Below are 22,780 nucleotides of genomic sequence, written 5' to 3'. Positions count from 1 at the left end.
GTTTTCTTTTCCACACTTTGTTTGATTGCAGCTCATAGAGACAGAGGGAGCCGGCTCAGTTCACACAGTTTATTGTTTTTACATCAGGAGCCTGTAACCAAGGAAACGCTTGCAAGATGTAAACAGTACAAAATAAAGGCACTTAACTTACAGCTCTGAGCTCCGTTAAATAGCTTCTCTTTGCTCTTCTGTACACGTATTTACAGACACGGAACAGCAAAGGAGACGAAACACGCACACCACGAAGCTTAAAGACCAAACTGACAGATTTAAAACATTGATGTTAAAAACAGAAAGGACAAGACAACTAAAACACAGGAAGCTGCTCCTTCACAATAAAGCACTCCGGCTGTGTCTGTTTGCGTGCATCAGTGGGAGGAGCTGCGGTCGTTGGCGACGTCCTGCAAGCGGCGCATTAGGGCGTTGGAGTCAGGACAGACGCGTTTGGGCGACGCCTCCTCCTCTAGAGCCATGCCGCGCTTCCTGGTTGGAGTCTCTCCGGTGCGGATCATGCTGTTGATCTCCTGGAGACGCTGAGGGGTCAGAGGTCACAGGTTAGTGTTCAAACCTCTGTCGGTCTGAGCTGCACATGCTCAGATTCCTGACTCTTTGATCTCGGAGCTCGTTTATTAAACTGCTCCAGGGTGACGACGGCGTCTTGGGGGGGAGACCGTTTTTTCGTAATTTCAGGAATCCGTCTGTAATCTGACTTCCTGTTTAAAGATGTTAAATAATAACACTTGAATACTGATGAGCTACAGCTAACCTGTGTCTGCGCCGCATCGTTCACATGGACCTGTTTAAATAACATTAGAGGACGCTGACTCTGATGAAGCACCTCGAGACGACCGTTGTTGGGACAGGAAGCTGGTTTTACGCTCAGTTTCTCCAGAAAACATCAGAGGAACATTTTATTTTGAAAAGTCAAACTGTATACTGTATAATAAACTGTTTGAACATCAGCTGAAGTCATAAACAGCGCTGGAGGCCCAGGTACACGTCACAGGTACGACGGCCTCTCCCTGGTTTTTCTAACCGCCGCCGCTGTGCGTGGCTTGAGGCGCCGGCAGGAGAAGCTGAGTGTAAATCGACGACTGAAGGTTTTAAAATCATCAAAATGTTTCAGACACACGAGCAAAGCAACAGTTTGGTTTCAGTACGAGAAGAAACCACATGGCGTCGACGCGTCGTTACGGATAAAATAACTGCTGTGAACGTGAGCGGTGACTCGTGTGGGGGCTTACGTTGGGGGGGCTGCTGCAGATGTAGTAGTAAATCTTTTCCCTGGGGGTCATCAGTGAGGGGGCGGAGCCTGCCTTGTGAGGCGAGATGTAGATGGAGTGTTTGCTGGACAGAAGCATCCGGCGGGGAGAGCCGGTCCTCAGGGAGGGGTACGGACACAGAGGGGGGGTCTCCACCTGAGCACGAGAAAAACAAAGAGGTCAGGAGAACGATGCTGCCACGCCCAACCGTCAGCCTCCGTCAGCCTCCATCAGCCTCCGGTCTGTGTTTGTGCTGCTGGAGCCTTTTGGAACATTTTTAATGACATTTATTGATATTTAAACATTTTGGATTTAAAATGAGTCAAATTGCAATGTTTGGTCCAGAAGTCTCATCATCAGCTTCAGACACTAAGCTGCTGCATTAATAATCAATAATGTCATTGATCAGCTAAATGGCTCCCAGCTGAGTCCACGTACCCCTGCAGACGGCGAGTTTGGCGAGTATTTCAGAGCGAAGGGCGTCATCTGCTTGATGTACACGTTGTTGTAGAAGTGGATGAGGTCCCCTCGCTCCTCCTCCTGCTCCTCCTCCCCGGCATTGGCGGTGGAGGTGCACGACGTCTTGTTGGAGGTGTTTGTGGGCGTGGAGGGGGCGCTGCCGGGCTGAGGGGTGGGTAAGGTGCTGCTGGAGCGAATAGGGACCGGGCTGACGTCGCCACCAGCTGGAAGGAAGAACAGAGTCAAAGCACACTGACGCTTCATTGATGGCAACTAAACACAAAGATGGCCGACACTCTGCTTCTGCTACAAAAACAGTTTGAAATCTCCCCCTGAGCAGGAAACAGGAAGCACGTCAGACTGAGTGATGAAACTGCTGACAGCTGGAGCACGTCACTGACGCGAGACACTGATGAACGTCACAAACAGCAGGAGAGGGACGATCCGGGTCAGACGTGGGCTGCAAAGCGGCTTGCAGCAGCATAAACAGACGGAGAGGGGTGGAATCTGTAAGCTAACCCTGAGGCTAGCATCGCCCAAAAACAACCGGTTTCTTCTATAGGAGCTTAAAATGATCTCTGTGAGAAACTGAAGGTTTATAACGCTTTTATAATCATAACCGAACCAGACCACCTGACACGGACGCTAACATGCACGCTAACACCCACACTAACACTCACTGCTAACACGCATGCTAACACTCACCGCTAACAACAAATTAACAAATTTCCCATGTGTGGGACTAATAAAGGTTATCTTATCTTATCTTAACACTCACGCTAAAATACACCACTAACACCTACGCTAACACACACCGCTAACACACACTGCTAACACGCATGTTGACATACACCGCTAACACCCACGCTAACACTCACACTAACATACACTGCTAAAACACAAAATAACACACACGCTAACACACACTGCTAACACACACGCTAACACAGAATGACACACACGCTAACACACACTGCTAACACACATGATAACACACACGCTAACATACACTGCTAACACACATGATAACACACACGCTAACACACACCGCTAACAGAGTTGACGTTTCCACACGTTTGAACCGACTGAGCATGCTCAGGGAGGTCGTGTGTCTGTACCTGCGTCCTGGCCGCCGTCTGTGGGCGGGTTCGGTTTGTTGGTGCTGGAGTGACGCCTCCTCCTCCCTGAGATCAGCACGCTCCTGTAGACCTGAAACATGAACACAGAACATCAGCAGCAGCTCGTCGCCCCTCGTTTCTCCTCACACAGTGAGCAGGAGGGAGGAAGAGTTCCTTACGTTGCTGCTGGCCTGAGGCTGAGAGCGGTAACACTTCATGATGTTCTGGAAGGATCTGTCCTCTTTGGTCACCTGACAGAAGCAAACAGGTCACATGTTACTGGAGCACAGAGCTCACAAGACGTTCCTCCTGTAGCACCAAGTCAAAGACGAGCAGAAAAGCTGAAAACGAGTGCGCGAAGCTTCCTGTTCCTGTTACCAGAGAGTCAAGAGTTGAGTGACAGTAAAGATGGAGGCAGAGGGTTAACCCTTTAAAGCTCCTGCAGGTGAGCAGGTGGGATACCTCTGTGCTCTCATCTCTGGGGTCTGATGGTGCTCAGGTTCAGGTTAAAGGTCACACAGAGCAGGATGCAGCAAACCTGTTGTTAACTGAACCTGCTCTTCTTCTTCGTGAGTCTCTGAACGTCTACCTTCATCTCTGAGCTCGTTGTCATGACGATGAAGAACCTGACTGACCTTGGCCATGACGTAGACGGCGCACATGAGGAGCTGGTCGAGGTGTCGGTCCATCATCATGTCCGTGCAGTGGACCAGCGAGTACTCGAAGCATGTCCAGATCTTCCTCCGGAGCTCCGGCATGATGTCCAGCCGGGTGCAGAGGTCTCGGAGGCGGACGCTGGCGAGGTGATACACCTGGTAGGAAACGCCGCAGGTAAACGAATCACATCTACAGAGTGGAAGCAGGGCCGCACTGAGCATGTGCACCAGCACGTACCTTCCTGAAGAACAGTGACAGCGAGCCCTTCCTCAGCACGCTGCTGACCAGTTTAGGGGCCGGCTTGACGGTGGCTGGTTGGACGGCGATGGTGCCGGCGAGCGCCTGTGCGGGCAGCGACTGCAGAGCGGCCCCGGCCTGTCCTGTCACGCTCACCTGCACCGGGATGAAGGTAATCCCTCCGCTCTCATTGGCTATTCCTGCAGAGAAGTCAGAGGTAAGAGCATGTCGTTTCTCACCTGTACCTTTGGGCCCGTGTTTGCTGACCCTCACCCTGCACCGGGATGGTCACCGTCTGCCCGTTGTTGGCGGTCACAGTGGCGGTTGCCATAGTGACCACAGTCTGCCCCGCCGGGATGGCCGTGACGAGGCTCGCCTGGGTGGGCTTGGCGACAGCAGTGCTGGCGGAGCCACTGGAGGTGAGGCCAGGCTCGCCGTCCACGGGGTCAACAAAGAGACGGCGGCGAGCTGTGCCAGCCGGCGGCGAGCTGTAACGGTCCAACAGAGTGGTAGGGGAGGGGGACACACCTGTAGGAGGAAGAGGAGGGCCAATGAGCTCCAAGAGTCCTTTAGCCGCATCAGAAGTCACAGACACACAGTGTGCAGGTGTGACAGGTAACAGGTGTGTGACCTTTGAGCGTGCTGCTGCTGCTGAGCTCGGCGCCGTGGCTGACCGGAGTGACGGGAACGCTGCCGGAGCTGCTCTCATCCTGCTGCTCCAGGTACTGAGGAGGCATCACCTGAAATACACACACCTGCTGATGAAGCACACCTGAAACTTTGTTTAGCCAAACAGGAAGCGGAGAAGCGAGGACTAGACTTTCATGCAGCAGGCGGGACATTTTTACGGATCAGCAGGACCAGAATCAGCTGATCACAGCGAGGCTTCCTATTCACCCAGAGTCAGAAACCACCAAACATAAATAGGTAAACGTCTGCAGTTACATTTGACCTCAGGACACACGAACAGAAAAGCACAAAGAAGGAAACACTGACACATATACATCATCAAACATGGACGGACCTCCTGGCAGCTGGGGGCGTGGTCTTTGGCCCCGCGGAGGCTCTCCCACAGCGGGGAGTCGCCAGTCCAGGCCAGACTCTCCAGGACCTGCTCCTCCACCTGGTTCAGGTGCTTCACCACCTCCCGAAACAGACCCTGCTCCGCCCGCACCAGCACCTCGATCACCTGCACAGAGAGACAACAAGCTTTCTTCATCCAACTGTTCATCCATCCAAACATCATCCATCCATCATCCATCCAGCCATTCAGCCATCCATCCATCCATCCATCCATCATCCATCCATCCAAACATCATCCATCCATCTATCCATCATCCATCCAGCCATTCAGCCATCCATCCATCCATCCATCATCCATCCATCCAAACATCATCCATCCATCATCCATCCATCCATCCATCCATTCAAACATCATCCATCCATCCATCCATCATCCATCCAGCCATTCAAACATCATCCATCCATCCATCCATCATCCATCCAGCCATTCAGCCATCCATCCATCCATCATCCATCCATCCAAACATCATCCATCCATCATCCATCCATCCATCCATCCATTCAAACATCATCCATCCATCCATCCATCATCCATCCATCCATTCAAACATCATCCATCCATCCATCCATCATCCATCCAGCCATTCAGCCATCCATCATCCATCATCCATCCATCCATCCATCCATCATCCATCCATCCAAACATCATCCATCATCCATCCATCACCCATCCATCCAAACATCATCCATCCAGCCATCCATCCACCATCCATCCATCCATACATCATCCATCATCCATCCATTCATCCATCCATCCACCATCCAAACATCCATCCATCATCTATCCATTTAAACATCCATCAATCATCCATCCATCCCATCATCCATCATGCATCCATCTAAACATCCATCCATCCATCAGCCATCCATCCAAACATCCAAACATTATTCATCATCCATCCATTCATCCATCCATCCACCATCCAAACATCCATCCATCATCTATCCATTTAAACATCCATCAATCATCCATCCATCCCATCATCCATCATGCATCCATCTAAACATCCATCCATCCATCCATCCATCCAAACATCCATCCATCATCTATCCATTTAAACATCCATCAATCCATCATCCACTCATCCATCCATCCAATCATCCATCATCCATCCATCCAAACATCCATCCAATCATCCATCCATCCATCCATCCATCCATCCATCCAATCATCCATCCATCATCCATCCATTCAAACATCATCCATCCATCCATCCATCGTCCATCCAGCCATTCAGCCATCCATCCATCCATCTCATCATCAGTCATCATCCATCCATCCATCCATCCATCCATCCATCCATCATCCATCCATCCATCACCCATCCATCCAAACATCATCCATCCATCCATCCATCCACCATCCATCCATCCATCCATCCATCCAAACATCATCCATCATCCATCCATCACCCATCCATCCAAACATCATCCATCCAGCCATCCATCCACCATCCATCCATCCACCATCCATCCATCCATCCATCCATCCATCCATCCATCCATCCATCATCCATCCATCCATCCATCCATCCATCCATCCATCCATCCAAACATCATCCATCATCCATCCATCACCCATCCATCCAAACATCATCCATCCAGCCATCCATCCACCATCCATCCATCCACCATCCATCCATCCATCCATACATCCATACATCATCCATCATCCATCCATTCATCCATCCATCCACCATCCAAACATCCATCCATCATCTATCCATTTAAACATCCATCAATCTATCATCCATCCATCCCATCATCCATCATGCATCCATCTAAACATCCATCCATCCATCAGCCATCCATCCAAACATCCAAACATCATCCATCCATCCATCCATCCATCCATCATCTATCCATTTAAACATCCATCAATCCATCATCCACTCATCCATCCATCCAATCATCCATCATCCATCCATCCATCCATCCATCCATCCATTTAAACATCCATCAATCCATCATCCACTCATCCATCCATCCAATCATCTATGATCCATCCATCCAAACATCCATCCATCCATCCATCCAATCATCATCCACTCATCCATCCATCCATCCATCATCCATCCAGTCATCTGGCGTTTTCAGAAAAACAAACTTCGTTAGGACCTACTTTTTGATAAGGGCGTATTGATACCTTGTAGAAGTGATAGGCAGGCAGCTGGAAGATGCCTAGCACGTTGGGGAAATCTCCAGGAGGTCTGTAGGAGAAGATGACGATCTCCAAGCAGCAGGCGAGCAGAGAGCGGTGGAAGATATCCTGCTCCAGAATACACTGCAACACACACACACACACACACACACACACACACACACACACACACACACACAGTGCAGTACCAAATGAAGATGAGGAGCAGCAGTGGGACGTCCTGCTTGCAGGTTTATAATATGAGAGAAATCAGCTGGTTTGGTTTGTGTTGGTCTTTGATCACTTAAAGCTGTGGAGACAAACACTGAACTGAAGCTATGAACTTTATAAGATGACTTTATCAGTACACTGCTGCATGTGAGATAATCTGGGAAAAACTGTAAGTGTGTACCGAGGAGCTCCTCTGAACGGAGCGAGCAGATTCAAACAGGAAGCAGTGATGGAGGCTGAGATAAAGAAGGATTACTCTGATCTGTGAGTCATGCAAAGCTGCTCTGAAAATAGAAATAAGTGTTTTTTCCCTCACAGACAGGTCGGCATCGCCCAGAATCATCTTCTCTCTCTCGATGACCGACTCCAGGATCCTGTAGTAGAGCGCCTGTGCCAGGTGGAAGTACTTCACCACTATGTCTGCGAGGAGAAACGTTTCTCAGTCACAGCAGGTCGCTCTTGCGCAGTGATGCGAGGCTGCGTGCGTACCTTTCCCAATGGCCCTGCTGCCATCTGCGGCGTCGTCCTCGTAGTGCTGGGAGAAGACGTCAAACATGTCGTTCAGGCGCTGGCTGATGGCGTCACTCGGGTCTCTGGCACAGCTCCTGGGCGAAATGAGAGCAGACGTGTTGAAAGGGTCAGAGTTAAAGAAAGTGTCAGACATCCTGACACGTACCTGAGCGTCTCGGCCAGCTTGGCGCTCGGCCCCTGCTTGGTGCCCGACAGCAGTGTGTGGAGACGGCCCACACTCTTCATGGCGGAGGAGAGCGGAGACGCCAGGCTGCCCTCCTGCACGTACTTCCTTCCTGTCAGCGGGGTGGACACCTTCAGAGCTGAGGCCTGGGGGGGAAGAGGCGGCATGTTGGCGAAGCGGGAAGCAAACCAATCAGAGAGCGTAAAAAGAGGCGAGGTCAGGTCTTACAGCGAGGCTGGTGTGGAGCCTGAAGGTGGCGCTGTCATGATTCTCCGCCCCCTCGCACAGGCAGGGCCCCGGGGTGCCGATGTCCTCGCTCGCCCCCTCGCCGGTGAAGATCCTCTCGTCCAGGCTGCCTGTGGCCAAAACGTGCTCCTCGTACAGGCGGCTGAGCGCCAAACTGAGGATGAATCAGAGCAGAAGGGCGGTCAGCGAGGTCTACGTGCTGTTACCGTGACCCGTCACCAGGGGGAGGAGTCAGAAACACATGGGTCTTTAATTTACCCCCTGCTACAGGTAAACAGGACCAACTAACCAACACAGGACGACCTTCAAACTTACAGACTGTCTCCAAAGTTCATGGGGTCCAGGAAGCCGGTCAGACTGTCCTCCTTTCCTCGAAGAATCTGCCAATGAACATGAGAGGAAGTTCAGTGTAGCGCCAACACCAACATGGTTCCTACCTGTGCAGGTACGAAGCACCTGCTCTATGGGACCAAACCGACCATCATCATATTATTATTCGTTTACATTTAAATGCAATAAACTTTAAATGATTTCTGATGTTTGACGTGATTATCATTTATCAGCTCAGTAAGTCAGAATCTCAGCAGAGCAGACAAGCAGCTAACACGTTAAAGACGCACTCGCTTTACTGCACACTGCATTCCTGACGTGTTCATAGGAAACACCGGGGCTCCCACTCAGTCTTTTTCTACACGATCAACAGGGGCAGATCTAGAAGGGTGGCATGGGGTGGCAAGTGCCACCCTAAAATGATCCCTTACCACCCCAAGTGCCACCCCAGTTTTGCATATGACAGTGTTGTTTATTAAAATAAGATAGCATTAACACTTTGAGGCCAGTTACAGTCAACAGTGAATATAAATGCTAAAACTGAATATATTGCATAGTGTTCCCCCCTCCACCATTAACAAATGGTTCAGCCCAAAGCAGGACCGGCTTTTTTCTTGTTTTCAGTAACAAGCGATGCTTATGATTGTGCCAGAGCACATTTTGAACAACACCATGGGAATTTCGGATTTTACACAGGTGGTTGGATGTTACACTCTGGAAATGGAAGGAAGGTGAGTGTTATTAACCCTCTGTGGTCCACGGACACGCTGCACCTCCAAATCACATGACTGATGTAAGCTGACACAGCAACAAGCTGCAGCCACGCTGAGTCTCTATTTCAGCCCATATTGAAAGTTCGGACTTCAAAGTTTTAAATTTTAATTACAGGCCAGTAAATCCAGAGTTATGATAATATATATAAGCCACGCTTTTTACTAAATACTGTCGTCACGTTTGTGTGTGTGTGTTTTAAGCGTTTTCTAAGGTCAGCGCGAAAACAGTAAAGAAAGGAAAAAAAAGCCACCTCTTTCCTATCGGTGGAAAAATGTACCATGTCGACCAATTTTAAAAAAAGTCAACACGTGAGATTTGGTTGTTTAGGAAGAGGGGAGAGTTTTTAGAGTGACGGTGAGGGCAGTGAGATAGAGCGAGCGAGAGAGAGAGAGAGTTTTTAGATGTGGGAGATTTGTGACGTTTAGTGTGGAGTGTATACTTAGTGTGTTGTGTTGTCTTGTGTAGCTGTTCTGTTGTGTAGTCGTTGTTTTGTTTTGTGTGTCAGTGAGGGCACTAATGAATGTCACAAAGGCACATTTGAAACGTAAACACTGTCACTAAGTAGAAAACCAGCGGAGTGATACACCTGCTGTTGTCAGGCCTGCAGGTTTATCCCTGTGCTGTTCTGTCTTTTGGTGGACAAACTCATTTTTTTACTGGCACACATCATTTGTGGGGCATCTTATTGTGACACCTGATTGTTCTCTCATTTTAGTTTTAGTAATATTTTTAAATGGTTGTACAAAATGAAAAAAACGGCATTTTTAGATAAATAGTTGTATATGTTTACAAAATGTACATTTTATATTTGCATTTCAAGTTATAAAAATTTACTCAACATGTCTGTGGTTTTTTTTACAGTAAAAAAATACTTCTAGGATTTTAAGTTCTTTGTGTGATTTCATATCAGTAATAGTACTATTAATAGTAATAGTAGTACTAATGCAGTATGTCAGTGAAAAAAACAACTAAATTCAGTTGAGCTGAAAAGATACCAAACAAGGCAAGGAGGAAAAATAAATGAAACAATTTGAGGGTGAAATACAAACGTAAACTCAAAAGGAGTCAAAAATGTCCGGTTGTATTTCAGACCTCAGAGGGTTCATCCAACAAATCATGAAAAATTAGGTTTAAATTTTTGTTCATGACAGTGCAGATTTCTGACATTTTGTGTAATTTAAGCTGTAACAATGTGATTGTTTTCTAACAAAAAACAGTGAAACTTGAGTTAGACTTGTGTTTGTAAATGAACCGCCCCATGTTGTGTAGCTTTCTGGATTTTATACTTATTGGCAGTGTTGGGGAGTAACGGAATACATGTACCGCCGTTACGTATTTAGAATACAAAATATGAGTAACTGTATTCCGTTACAGTTACCGTTTAAAAAGGTGGTATTCAGAATACAGTTACTTTGTTGAAATAAATGGATTACACGGCGGTACTTTCCTGTTTCATATTGTCGCGGGCAGTGATGGGAGTAACGGCGTTACTAACGGCGTTACTTTTTTCAGTAACGAGTAATCTAACTAATTACTATTCCTATCGTTACAACGCCGTTACAGTTACTAACAAGGAAACGCGGTCCGTTACTATTTTTCAACAAACAGACGGTTGAAGCTGTGTTCAGCTTACCGCATCTTATATCAGCTGCAGGAAGTAGCTGTAAGTAATCTGGACGCTACAGCTTTAAGCAGCTGCGCGCTCCCGCGGACGGTAATCACGATCACTGTCTAGCACAACACCTGGAGCTCAGGGGGCAAAACAATCGTATGAGTGCTGCTGTTTGACTGAGGAAGAATAAAGTAGTCGTGGTAAGCCAATCACATGACCACTTAAAGACAAAGCAACAAGGTGCCAGTTTTTAAACTGTGTCGATAGGCCACGTAAAACCAGAGTCATGATAAACAAGATATTCGCGGCGTTTTTTCCTCAATAGTTTCGTCACGTTAGCGCTAGCAAGCACTCTCTGCTTATGAGCAAAAAACAAAACAAAACAGGAAGTTTTAGGAGTGACGTCGAGAGAGAGAGAGAGGGAGAGAGAGCGAGTTTTGAGATGTGAGATTTGTGACGTTTAGCGTGTTTGGGGTGTGTAGTTAATGTGTTGTCTTGTGTAGTTAGTGTGTAGTGTTGTGGATAGTTTTGTGTTGTGTGTCTGAACAATGAGGCGACTGCTGTCTCCAGGTAGAAACAGCAGTGATACACCTGCTGCTGTCAGACCTGCAGGTATCAGGCTGTGATGTTCTCCTTTATAGTGGACAGAAAATATTTTTTGGGAGTGGCACAAATAATTTGTGCAGCATCTTATTGAAGAACAGCTGATTGTTCTGTAAATAGTTTGAAATGGTTATTTTTAAAAAGGGTAAAAGGTAAATGGATGCAAATAACTTTGTTGTTTGCAAAACTTGTGCATAGGATTTTAAAATTGACAATTAATATTTGCATTTAAAGTTATGAAATATGATTCATTAAACATGTTTGTGGTTGTTACAGTAAAAAATATAACTTTTTCTACACTGATTTTATGTTTTTTGTCTGATTTTAGATCAGATGTGTTAACACAGTATGTCAACATGAAAACATGACTGTAAATTCAGACACATGAGGTTGTGCTGAAAAGGATGATACCAAACAAGTGGCCAATTATACCCTGGACCCCAGGGGGTTAAACATTCTTTGTTTTTTTTTTAAGTAACGCAATAGTTACTTTTCAAGTAATTAATTACTTTTAGAATATTGTAACTCAGTTACTAACTCAGTTACTTTTTTGAAGAAGTAACTAGTAACTATAATTGAATTACTTTTTCAAAGTAACTTGCCCAACACTGGTTGCGGGTCAGGATTGTTTGGGTTTGTTTGACAGCTACGTTCTGTTGTTCCAGGCGGCAGCGTTACGGTTGCCATGGTTACAGGGTGACGCTCTCTCTCTGCGTGTTTTCTGGGTGAGAGAGCGCCTTTTTGTTGTTGTTGTTGTGCTAAGCTAATAGGCAGAATGCTACAGGCATGGCCCTAAAGCATGTAGCCTGATGGGCAGTGTAGTCCGTGCTGCAGGGAGAATGGACTGCCATACACGTGATGTGTCTGTGAGCGAGGGAGGGAGAGAAAGGAAAAGTCCGAGCTGTCACGGAGCAAAAACGGGAGCTGGAAGCATGTAAATATAATAATAACCACTGCAGCCAAGAAGAGTGCCTGACGAGCCCAGCTGTAAGTAAGCTATTAAGACTCAACTGTACACTGTGTTCGTGTTTTCCTCCGGAAAAAATAAGTTCCGTTGGAGCAGCCTTTCAACGCCTCTCTGTCTCCGCAAGCAAAGTTGACCCAGACAACAAAGTAAAGCTAGTTTTCGGCTACCAGCCCGACACGAACCCGACGTATTAGCCAGAGGTCCCTTTACTACGGTTCGGAGCCGCGGACCTTCAGTAACAGTAATAAATCACAGCAATAGTACATTCACGTAGTTGTAAACAGCATGATAATATATTAAGTATTCCAAAGTATTCAGAATACGTTACTCTCATTGAGTAACGTAACGGAATACGTTACAGAATACATTTTGGGGCATGTATTCAGTATTCTGTAATGGAATGCATTTTAAAAGTAACCTTCCCAACACTGCTTATTGGGCTCCATATTTATTTATTATACAGGCTATACTGTACATAAGATCAAAACTCAAATGTTTTATGTAACTAAAGTGTGTAATTATGTGGGCTACAGACAATAATTAAGTTATAGACTATAACGTGTATACTTACTGCATTTGAATCATTTTAACCATATGTAACCACCTGCATATGTGTTTGGGGGGGAAAAAAAGGCTTTGATTTTGCCACCCCATTTCATTTCTTTGCCACCCTCATGCCACCCTAAGAAAATTTCTCTAGATCCGCCCCTGATGATCAATAAAATGTGTCAGTGCAACACACGTGCACAATCCCAAGCTGCTCCGACTGTGCTGTAGCCCGGACCGGAGTCTTTGCTGGGCTGACTCTGGTCCCCGGGCCTTATGTTTGACTCCTCTGCTTTAACCCAGATCACTAACATGCAGTTTTCCAACACCCTCACTAACGCCTGGTGTGAAACATACGCCCATCATTCTTCTTTTAGCCCGTGAAGTGGCTCCAGCCCAACAGAGGAAACCTCGCCGAGGCTCTCGAGGCCCAGCACCTGCTCAGGTGTGTTCACCTGAGTGAAGGTGTGGGAGGAGGTGGCTCACCCTCTTGTGGAAGAGCTTCTTGATGAAGGGTTTCCAGAAGTGCTCTTTGACCCCTTTGGCTTCCAGCACCAGGCCGTCGTGCAACCGGCACAGCTGCTCCATGAAGCAGAACGGGCCCGAGGCCGGCCGGAAGTCCTTGGTGCCGAAATCCTCAGGAAGCCCTGCGGGACGGAGAGACGGCGTTACCATGAAGACACCACAACACACAAACTTCTGTTATTTTTAATCATAACATCATTTCAACTTTTATTCCTCACATGTTAACCCCACAGCGGCCCGAGGAGGATCCACGTCCTCAGAGTCGCACTGATAATATTGATCAGCTCTAATCCTGGTTACACTCATCTTATCAGAAGAACGAGATTACTACATCTGATTCAATCCCAGGATAATAAAACCCTGATTACTGGCCTGTTGGTTCAGTCAGCACGACCTTCTTCCTGTTTAACAGGAAGTTCATTTCATACCTGCAGCAGGTATTTAACCCAAACCTTCAGGAGCGTCTTGTGTCACCTGAGCGGGCTGAACCACGCCCTCCAGGCTCTAAACGTGCACCTTTCTGTAAATGTTAGTTTCATGCTGAAACGCTGCTCATGGACGGAGTGTTTAACGAAGCAGGCGTGCTCCCTGAGTCTGACCTCGCTCAGCTCCAGGGTTGTGCCTGACGGGATCACACGGTGTTTCAGGGCCTCACGGGGGGCACACAGGAAACCTGACAGGAAGTGAGGGCTGCGCTGACGGAGCCTGCTGCAGGCTCCGCCTTTGATTTATTTGAGATGTGACGCAACGCTGCAGCTGAGCGATAAGCAGGCTTCCTCTGCAGCTCACGTGATTTATTCAAAGAGTTGGAGACGTTACTATAGCAATCAAACACTAAACCAAGTGCGAACAACTAGATTTACTAAACCTGCGCAAATTTGCGTAACCTCCCTAAACCCAACACCCCCTAGAATTACTGGCTTTTTTATTTTCTGGTGCAAGTCCCGAGGTGTTAATCACCCCTGCTGAGATTTTCACAGGTCGTCAGCTCGTTTCTCCTCCAGCTTTTGTTGTGCAAACCACCCATTATCCTTGAGGCCTGGCACATTTGCATTTGCTCACTCAGAGTTGCTCAGATCCAAGTCAGGCCAAACCTCTGTGTTACAACTTTCAGAAATGCCTGCCGTATCTATACAAAATATCCCACACATTGACTGACCTGCAAATATGAAAGACACACATTGACACCTTCCTTGACTCTCAGCACAGATCTTCCATTGTTCCATTGTCACTGTGTATGTGAGGAAGTGGCATTGCTTGACTACAGCACAGTGCTGTGCATAAAAGCAGACCGACCCAGGCGGGAGAATCATTTCTTGTTCGCATTTCTGAGAATGCACATCAGGATGGCCTCCGTATCACTGCCACGCAGGAAGAACCTCTCTGTGCAACAGGCTTTGGCCTTGCTTCAGGAAATGGACGAAGTAGATTCTGATGGAGGAGAGGTTTAATTTGTCCAGCAGGCCACTGATACCTCCTCAGAAGAATCTGAAAAGGAGACGGAACAAGAACCCAACATGCCTCCACAGAAGAGGCCCCGTGGTACTGGGAAGCCCAGCCCGAGCCACACGGCAAAAGACAGCACTGTGTGGGTTGAGGAGGACATTGGAATGCTCAGTGCAGTAGCAAATCGTTCGTGCTTCACTGCGCAAGCTGGACCCACAGAGTCTGCTAAGGTTTGTCACTGCCATAGTAGATATGATATTTATATAGACCCATTTAGAGTGAGGTTCATGTAAATTTACCATTCTCTATTTGTTTATCTTCCGACAGCGTAAGATTACAAGTGTGCTCCAAAGCTTCCTTTGCCTGTTAGACGTGGGAATGCTGCAGACCATCAGAGAGTGCACGGTACATCAACCCCGCAGAACAGAGCCGGACTGGAATTTGTAAGTTCATGAACTTATGGCATTCATTTCAATCCTGTTTGTAAGAGCAATCATGTGTCCTGTTGGTGCCATTGTGGATTGCTGGTCAGAAGGATTTCTGGTGCCAGTAATCAAAGAGACAATGCCCCGAGATAGATTCATTTCAATTATGCAACACCTTCGATTTGATGACAGGGACACGCGGGCAGAACGGGTGAAAACAGACAAATTTGCAGCGATCTCCGACATCTGGACACGCTTCAACGAGAACTGTGCTAAGAGTTTCACTCCAGGAGAACACATGACCATAGATGAACAGCTGTTCCCTACCAAGGTTCGTTGTCCATTCACACAGTATATTGCAACCAAGCCAGACAAATTTGGGATCAAGTTCTGGATGGCCACGGATTTGGACACCAAATATGTCTGCAGTGCATCTCCTTACTTGGGAAAGGACCCCAGTCGTCAGAAGGAGAGAGGCTGGCAGAGAACGTGGTCATGAAACTGATGGAGCCGTTTTTGGATGATGGGAGAAACGTCACAACGGACAATTTCTTTACTTCACTGTCACTGTCGCACAGACTGCTGCAGCGCAAAACAACGTTACTGGGCACGGTGAATAAAGTCCGGCGTGAACTTCCTCAACTTGCAAAAGATACTGCAAAGCGAGAGGTATTCTCCACTTCAGTGCTTAGAAGTGGCAGTGTGTCCTTGACAATTTATGCACCTAAAAAAACAAGACTGTGTGTGTTCTAAGTTCCATGCACCAAGACGTGACGATCGGTGACGGCAGAAAGAGGAAACCCAACACGATCACAGACTACAACCACATGAAGGTATGTGAATGTGTGTACAATTTTACACCAGTGCTACAATGTTTTCTGATGTGTGCTATACAGGCCTATAGAAAAAACATATACTCATGACTCTCTCGCTCTGCTTTTACAGTGTGGTGTAGACGTGTTGGACCAAATGGCACGGATGTATTCTGTAAGATCAGCAACACGCAGGTGGCCAGTAGCGGTTTTCTACAATATGCTGGACCTGGCGGCAGTGAATGCCTACATTTTGTATAAGGCATGTACAGGGTGGACAGGCAAAAGAAGATTGTTTCTGCGTCTTCTAGCTCAGCAACTTCGTTGCCGATTCATGCAGCACAAGGAAATCTTAGCACAGAGGCAGGCTGCTGCAGCTGCTGTGCCAGGGACTGTAAAGACAACACAGTGCCAGGTGCAAGAGAGCTGCAACAGGAATCGCAGCAGGTTTACCTGTGCAACATGTAAGAAATTTACCTGTGCCAAATGCAGGGATGATGGACACTGGGTCTGCAAACGCTGTAAAGTTTGAAACACTTTGAAATAAAACAGACTTGTGTATCCATGTATTGTGAATGTGTGTCTTTTGTATGTAGGTTGTAACACAGAGGTTTGGCCTGCCTTGGATCTGAGTAAACAAATGCCACTGTTGCACAAACACACACACACACACACACACACACACACACACACACACACACACACACACACACACACACACACACACACACACACACACACAGCAAATCTGCATTTATTTGTCCCACAAGTGGAAAATCTGCATTGTCATTGCAAAAAAGTGGACAGAGCACAGTATAGAAAGTGCACTATACAAACAATCTGGAAACATATATATGGACACGAGTATTCAAAAATTTTGGTGTATGTATACACACACACACACACACACACACACATATCTATCTATCTATCTGTGTGTGTGTATATATATATATATGATATAGATATGTCTGTGTGTATAACTACACTTTATGCATATTATATAAGGTGTGGCTATATAAATATATGTACAACTCTGTGTATATATGTTTATGGACAGGCATGCAATGTAGTGACAAGGATTGACAAGAACTAATATTGCATATGAGAAATATTGCACATAGAAACTACCATGGTGTATAGTACGCTGCAGGTAAGGAAGGAAAGTAGCCTTGCAGGGAAGGAAAGACCTGAATCTCTCATGGTTAGGGGTTGGGGGAGGGTGTGTTTGCACAACAAAAGCAGGAGAACAGTGGAGCTGAAGACCTGTGAAAATCTCAGCGGGGTGCCAAGAGGTGTTAAGGTCGGGGGGAATTTATGCAAATTTGCGCAGGCTAGTAAATCTAGTAGTCGGGACTTGCACCAGGGAAAAAAAGGCTAACCCTAACCCAGAGGCAGGAACGATGTCTACGTCAGCCTCGGGACGGCACCTTTGAACTCCGGGTTCAGCAGGTCCTTCCTGGCGTTGCACAGCAGGGCATTGGTGAAGACGAGGTCGAGGGCACACAGCAGCAGGTGGTACGAGTTCACCAGGTCGTCGCTGATCATGGGGAAGTTCCCTGAAAGAAGAAGCAGAAACATCATCAAGGTGCAAACTGGACTCAGAGCCGAGAGCAGGAAGTGAGCCGCACGCCGAGACCTGGCGTTCCAGCTGAGTGACTGCTGGGATGCAGCAGTGCGCTCAAAGCTGCAGAAGAAGAAGAGATTGAAGCTTCACAGTCCTGATTATTTGTTATCCCATTTCTGCAGCTCCCAATCCCAACCCGACCCGACAGTAACACAGAGAAACACCGCACACGTGAGCGAGCACTTGGCGACAGTGGGAGGGAAACACTATTCCCACTGACGAAACCTCCAGCTGTCTGTGACCAGCTGTTGTTTGCACCGGGGGGCGCTGGACGGACTTCTCTGACATCAGTAAACAGGAAGTGCTTACCTTTGGCGTGGACAAACAGCACCCAGCAGAAGTTGAAGACCTCGGTCACGGTGCATGGGTGGCGTCTGCAAAGCAAAGCGCGCACATTGGTTAGCGGACGCCGCAGTCCCGCCGCCGCCCGGCGACCACACCAACAAACACCAAAGAACTGAATACTGAGCGGTTAGTATGAAGGTGAGGTGAAAGGTCACAGTCCCACCTCTGCTTGCGGCTGCGGTGCACTCGCGGCGGCTCCTCTGACGGCGCCCTGAAGATGGATTTGAAGATGGGGACGTACTTCTTGAAGATGACGGCGGACACGATGAAGTTCCTCTCGAGCTTGTCGGTGCTCTGACGGAAGTCCGGCGGCAGGTCGGCCATGTCCTGCCACTTCTTCATCTTACTGAAGAATTCGATGAGGCTGAGGAGGAGCAGAGGGCGGGGATATGAGAAGCACGCCGAACCACGAAGACGGCGTATTATAAACCTCGTGGTTGCCTCTAAACCATTCACAGAGCGCACGTCTGACAGGGTCTATCATTTATTTATTTATATTTATTTATATTCTTATTTTGTGTTTTTGTTTTTAGATGATATGCTATGGGAAATAAAATCAGCCACGTTTATGTGAATCTGCTTGATTACTGATGCAGGTGCAGAGCAGATAACGTGACAGTATCACAAATATCTGAACATAAATCTCATTGTTTGTTTACAGCTTCATGTTTTGATCACACAATTAAAAACCTTTTTCAATTTTAATTTTTATTATTGTGATTATTTCCATTTTATTCTATTTTTATTTATTCATCATTTTTAATATTTTGTAACTGATATTATTTTATATATTTAGTTTTCCTGCTCATTTCCAGCTGTTTGTGTGTCTCAGTGGTTCTCGTGTTCCCTCGTGTTCATAGTCTTTTGTCTATTTCCTGTTTTATTTTGAAGGTCTGCCTCTGTTACTGTGCCTGCTGGCCCCGCCCTGATTCTCTTCACCTGGGTTACCTGCCTGGCTGTGTGTCGTTATGTCTTCAGTGATTGTGTTTCTGTGGGTGTGAAGGTGGGGAGGGGCACACCGACCTCATCTCGGAGCAGCGCAGGATTCGGGTCAGAGAGACGTAGTTCCCCTCGGCCGTGCCTTTCCCCACCGTGGGCACCGACGACCTGCAGGCCACGTAGAGGGCACACGCCAACCAGTGCAGCTCGCTGCCCTGCGACAGGAAACGAGACGACAGGAAGCTTTGCAGACGTTACTGAATAAATATCATTTTTATTTAAAAGATTAGACGTGCGCAGAAATGCAGACGAGGCTGCGGGACGAAGGAAGCATCGAGGGACGGACAGCACTCTCGTCTCCTTCCCTTTCTGGGTCACAAAATAAACTTTTAACATATTTTCAGGCGAGAATGTAGCTGTGTAAACTTCAGATATCTGCTTGGTTTATCAAGATATCGCATATTTGCAAAAGTGCTCCGACGTTTTCGGAGACGTCTGTTACCCACCCGCTTGATAGCAAGCCGGGGGTTCAATGGTCACTCGAGCCAGCGAGAGCAGCGGACTCCCGGCTTCATCGTTTTCAGACCCCCGCTGTCTTTCGTGACTCAGGTTAAACGTAATATATAAGTCACTTAGACAACCTAAAAATGTAATTGTTTGGCTTTTTTCAGTGTTTTATTTGTTTGTGAGTAAATCGGTTTGGCTGTGATTAAAGTTATTAGATTAGATTAGATTAAATAAAACTTTATTAATCCCTCGGGTGGTTTTCACACAGCTGAATAAACGTCAAACAGAAAACTGATTAAACAGAAGTGTGAGACGGTCGAGAGTTTACTCCAGTGTCCTGTTATATTTTAGATAGCAAGGAGCAGACGGCCGAGTTTATTAAACTCCACCGAGACAGCGGTGACGCAGATCTGAAGGCTAGACCGTCCCATTTCACAGCCGCTCACTTCCGGCCTTCTTGGTCTTTGAAGGACTCGGCCCACGTAGACCGCGAAGGCCGGGTCCTCTGAAGGATGGACCCAGCCTTCGCTTGAGGGGCGTTCCTGGGTATTTAATGCTCACATTCAGTGTACTTAGAGCCATCACTGAAGTAAAATTCACCGTCATACTGCTCAGATCCAAGTACACACAGTACTTAAAGTACTCGTTATGCTGATATTAGTGTAGCACAGTTCTTTATTATTACTGTGTTTAACACGTCGGGCTGCTGGGCGGAGCAACATAAACACCACCTCCACCTGATGGAGGAGGAAACGCCATGCAGGGCACACGGTAAAGTACTCAAGTAAAAGTATTCAGATACTTGTTGCTGGTAGAATATGACAGCGCTACAGTTAAAGGGGCATCCCCCCGCCCCCTGCGGACACGCCCCTGCCCGTGGACACCGAGACCCGTCAGAAACACGTCACAGAGCCACCTGTCCAGGTGAGCGTGCTACCTCCAGGGTGAAGTTCCTGCTGATGTTCTCGTAGCTCCTCCACGCCTCCCCGCTCGCCTCCTCGTCCATGTTCAGCGCCCTGCAGAGCTCCTCGAACCCGCGGCGCGCTCTCTGCGCGGTTTCGTCCTCGTCGCTCATTTTCACCGCACTGACCGGACAAAGCGCGATCCCGCCGGGCACAGGGGGCCTCCCGCGGCGCGCGGACACGCTGTTCACGGGGCTGATGTCCTGAATAACGGCGTTATTACCGAGCACCGGGGCTCCCGGACTGCGAGGCCATTTAAAAGTCCTCTGACTGACAGATAGGCACGCATGCGCGGCTGCCAGCCACAGCGTCAAACGTCACGTCTCTGCGTACGTGCTTTAACGAATAGCACAAACAACGTAGCGGGGCCCCGCCCACTAAAGGTGCGTAGCTGAGTGTGAGTGGGTGGGCCGACCTGTCAATCACACTGCTGCTGCTTCCGGTTGTGTTGTGTTTTTCCGCTCGCCCGGAAGTCCATCTGAAAAACATTAAATTATAACTTTTGTAAAATCTGTGAGCGGTAAAAGGCGGGAAACACAAACCTGTACAAACGTTTAAATGAGCGCTCATCGTTCGGCTGTCATTAATCTGCTGCACAGGTCCTCACAGTGCAGTGAAAGCAAAGGCTGAAACCGCACTTGGACTTCAGTCCGTTATCCTGCTGAAGGAAACAGGACACAGACTCAGCTGTCAGAACAACCCCAGGCAAATAAAGCTGTTCAAGCATGACATTAGTGTGTGAAAGAAAAGCATCCATTATATCTCGGGAGAGTTTGATAGAGTAATACTGCGGTTACCACAGAACTGTGACTGTGGGCAGTAGATTAGACTCTGAGTACAGCTGCGCTGTAGCACTGTACACACGTCTGCTCAACCCTTCAGATCCTTTAATAATCAGCTGAGGCCTGAACCACACTTCCTGACTGTGGGTGTGTGGAAATCCGTGCAGATGACAGGGATCATACACTAAACAGCAGATAGGAGCCCAAACGAGTCATAAAATAAAGATGTAAGGCTACGTTCACACTGCAGGCGAAAGCGCATCAAATCCGATTTTTTTTTACCCTATGCGACCCATATCCGATCATGGTATGACAGTGTGAGCGGCACAAATCCGATATTTTCAAATCCGATCTGGGTCACTTTCGTATGTGGTACTGAATCCGATACATATCCGATGTTTTAGAAAGCGACTGCTGTTTGAACGGACGTCGCATTAAATCCGTCTTTTACGTCACTGACACAAGACAGACGCCAATTATCAGCGCCGGAGAAGACATCGCGAACGCTTCCTGGCCATCCAGTGTAGATGTCAGTGAAACTGTTGGGAAGACAACGTGAACATTTTATTTGTACTGTATAATCTGCAGATTCTGACAGAAATCTGCGACTATCCTTTGAAGCACCGCTCCTCTAAAACAGCAATAAGGATAATTATTAGGTTATTTACATTATTATGTAAATAACAAAATAACTTAAAGCAAAAATTGGGAAACGTGAAGTCCGAAGTCTTTATTTTAAGGGCCATCAGTCAAACAATACTGTTTGCTCTGGGTCTAAACAGAGCGAGTTGTGTATGACGTCTTCTTTTGCGCATGCGGGCCGCTTTGAGCGTTCACACTGAAGAGCGTTTGCTGTCGCTTTTTATTTGTAGTGTGAACAAGCAGACAAAAAAATCGGATTTGATAAGAAAATCGGAATTGAGCATTAAGACCTGCAGTGTGAACGTAGCCTTAGTCAGAGTTATTGCACTTTGTTTGTGTGTTGAATTAAATCTCATATTCTATAAATTGATTGTAGTTTTGTTTACAGTCTGGAGATGACTCTGCACCTTTAAATATTATCACTAATAAAGTTCAAATTAATCTTAATGAACTTACACTGTGACTCTGTGACTTTGTCTCACTGTCCTCACACAGAAATATCATTACCATAAAGTTATTTTACCGTTAATTTGAACACGCAGAATTTACGCACACATTTCTTCACCTCATGCCGGCTTTTCTGTCGCTCGATGCAATCAAGTATTAATTATTGTAAGGTTGTAAATGTTTCATCTTCTTCTTGCAGCGGCTCCCTTCAATAAACTGTTAAAGACAGAATAATAGAACAATAAACTCACGTAGAGACTGAAGTCATCACTTTAGGAATGTGTCAGAAACTCAGACTCATTATAATGATCTCACCACCTTTTTTTAAAGCTACTGAAAACTTGCAGTGCTGATATAAACTC

General features: G+C 47.1%; 1 protein-coding gene across 3 annotated transcripts; it reads right to left on the bottom strand.

The window, feature by feature from the left end:
* Positions 1–54: 54 nt before the first annotated feature.
* On the bottom strand, positions 55–21,670 carry rbl2 (retinoblastoma-like 2 (p130)). Of its 3 annotated transcripts, XM_039615158.1 has the most exons (23): positions 21,100–21,670; positions 20,963–21,025; positions 19,163–19,293; positions 18,303–18,503; positions 18,104–18,168; positions 17,598–17,726; positions 13,446–13,606; positions 8,443–8,507; positions 8,110–8,281; positions 7,864–8,027; positions 7,677–7,792; positions 7,504–7,607; positions 6,963–7,100; positions 4,758–4,922; positions 4,365–4,473; positions 4,007–4,261; positions 3,734–3,933; positions 3,475–3,651; positions 3,019–3,090; positions 2,840–2,930; positions 1,701–1,945; positions 1,245–1,418; positions 55–533 (listed from the first exon to the last, which is right to left on the bottom strand). In XM_039615158.1, the coding sequence occupies exons 3-23, from the start codon at positions 19,165–19,167 to the stop codon at positions 369–371; spliced, it is 2,973 nt and encodes a 990-aa protein (XP_039471092.1). In that variant the 5' UTR covers positions 19,168–19,293; positions 20,963–21,025; positions 21,100–21,670; the 3' UTR covers positions 55–368. The 3 variants fall into 3 exon arrangements, with proteins under 3 accessions (XP_039471092.1, XP_039471093.1, XP_039471091.1); XM_039615159.1 differs by lacking the exon at positions 20,963–21,025 and having other exon boundaries at positions 21,090–21,670; XM_039615157.1 differs by lacking the exons at positions 20,963–21,025; positions 21,100–21,670 and adding an exon at positions 20,523–20,944.
* Positions 21,671–22,780: the final 1,110 nt, after the last annotated feature.

This window comes from Oreochromis aureus, linkage group 7 (genome assembly GCF_013358895.1).
Source record: "Oreochromis aureus strain Israel breed Guangdong linkage group 7, ZZ_aureus, whole genome shotgun sequence".
Taxonomy (NCBI): Eukaryota; Metazoa; Chordata; class Actinopteri; order Cichliformes; family Cichlidae; genus Oreochromis; species Oreochromis aureus.
This window is presented reverse-complemented; position numbering and strand designations above follow the sequence as displayed.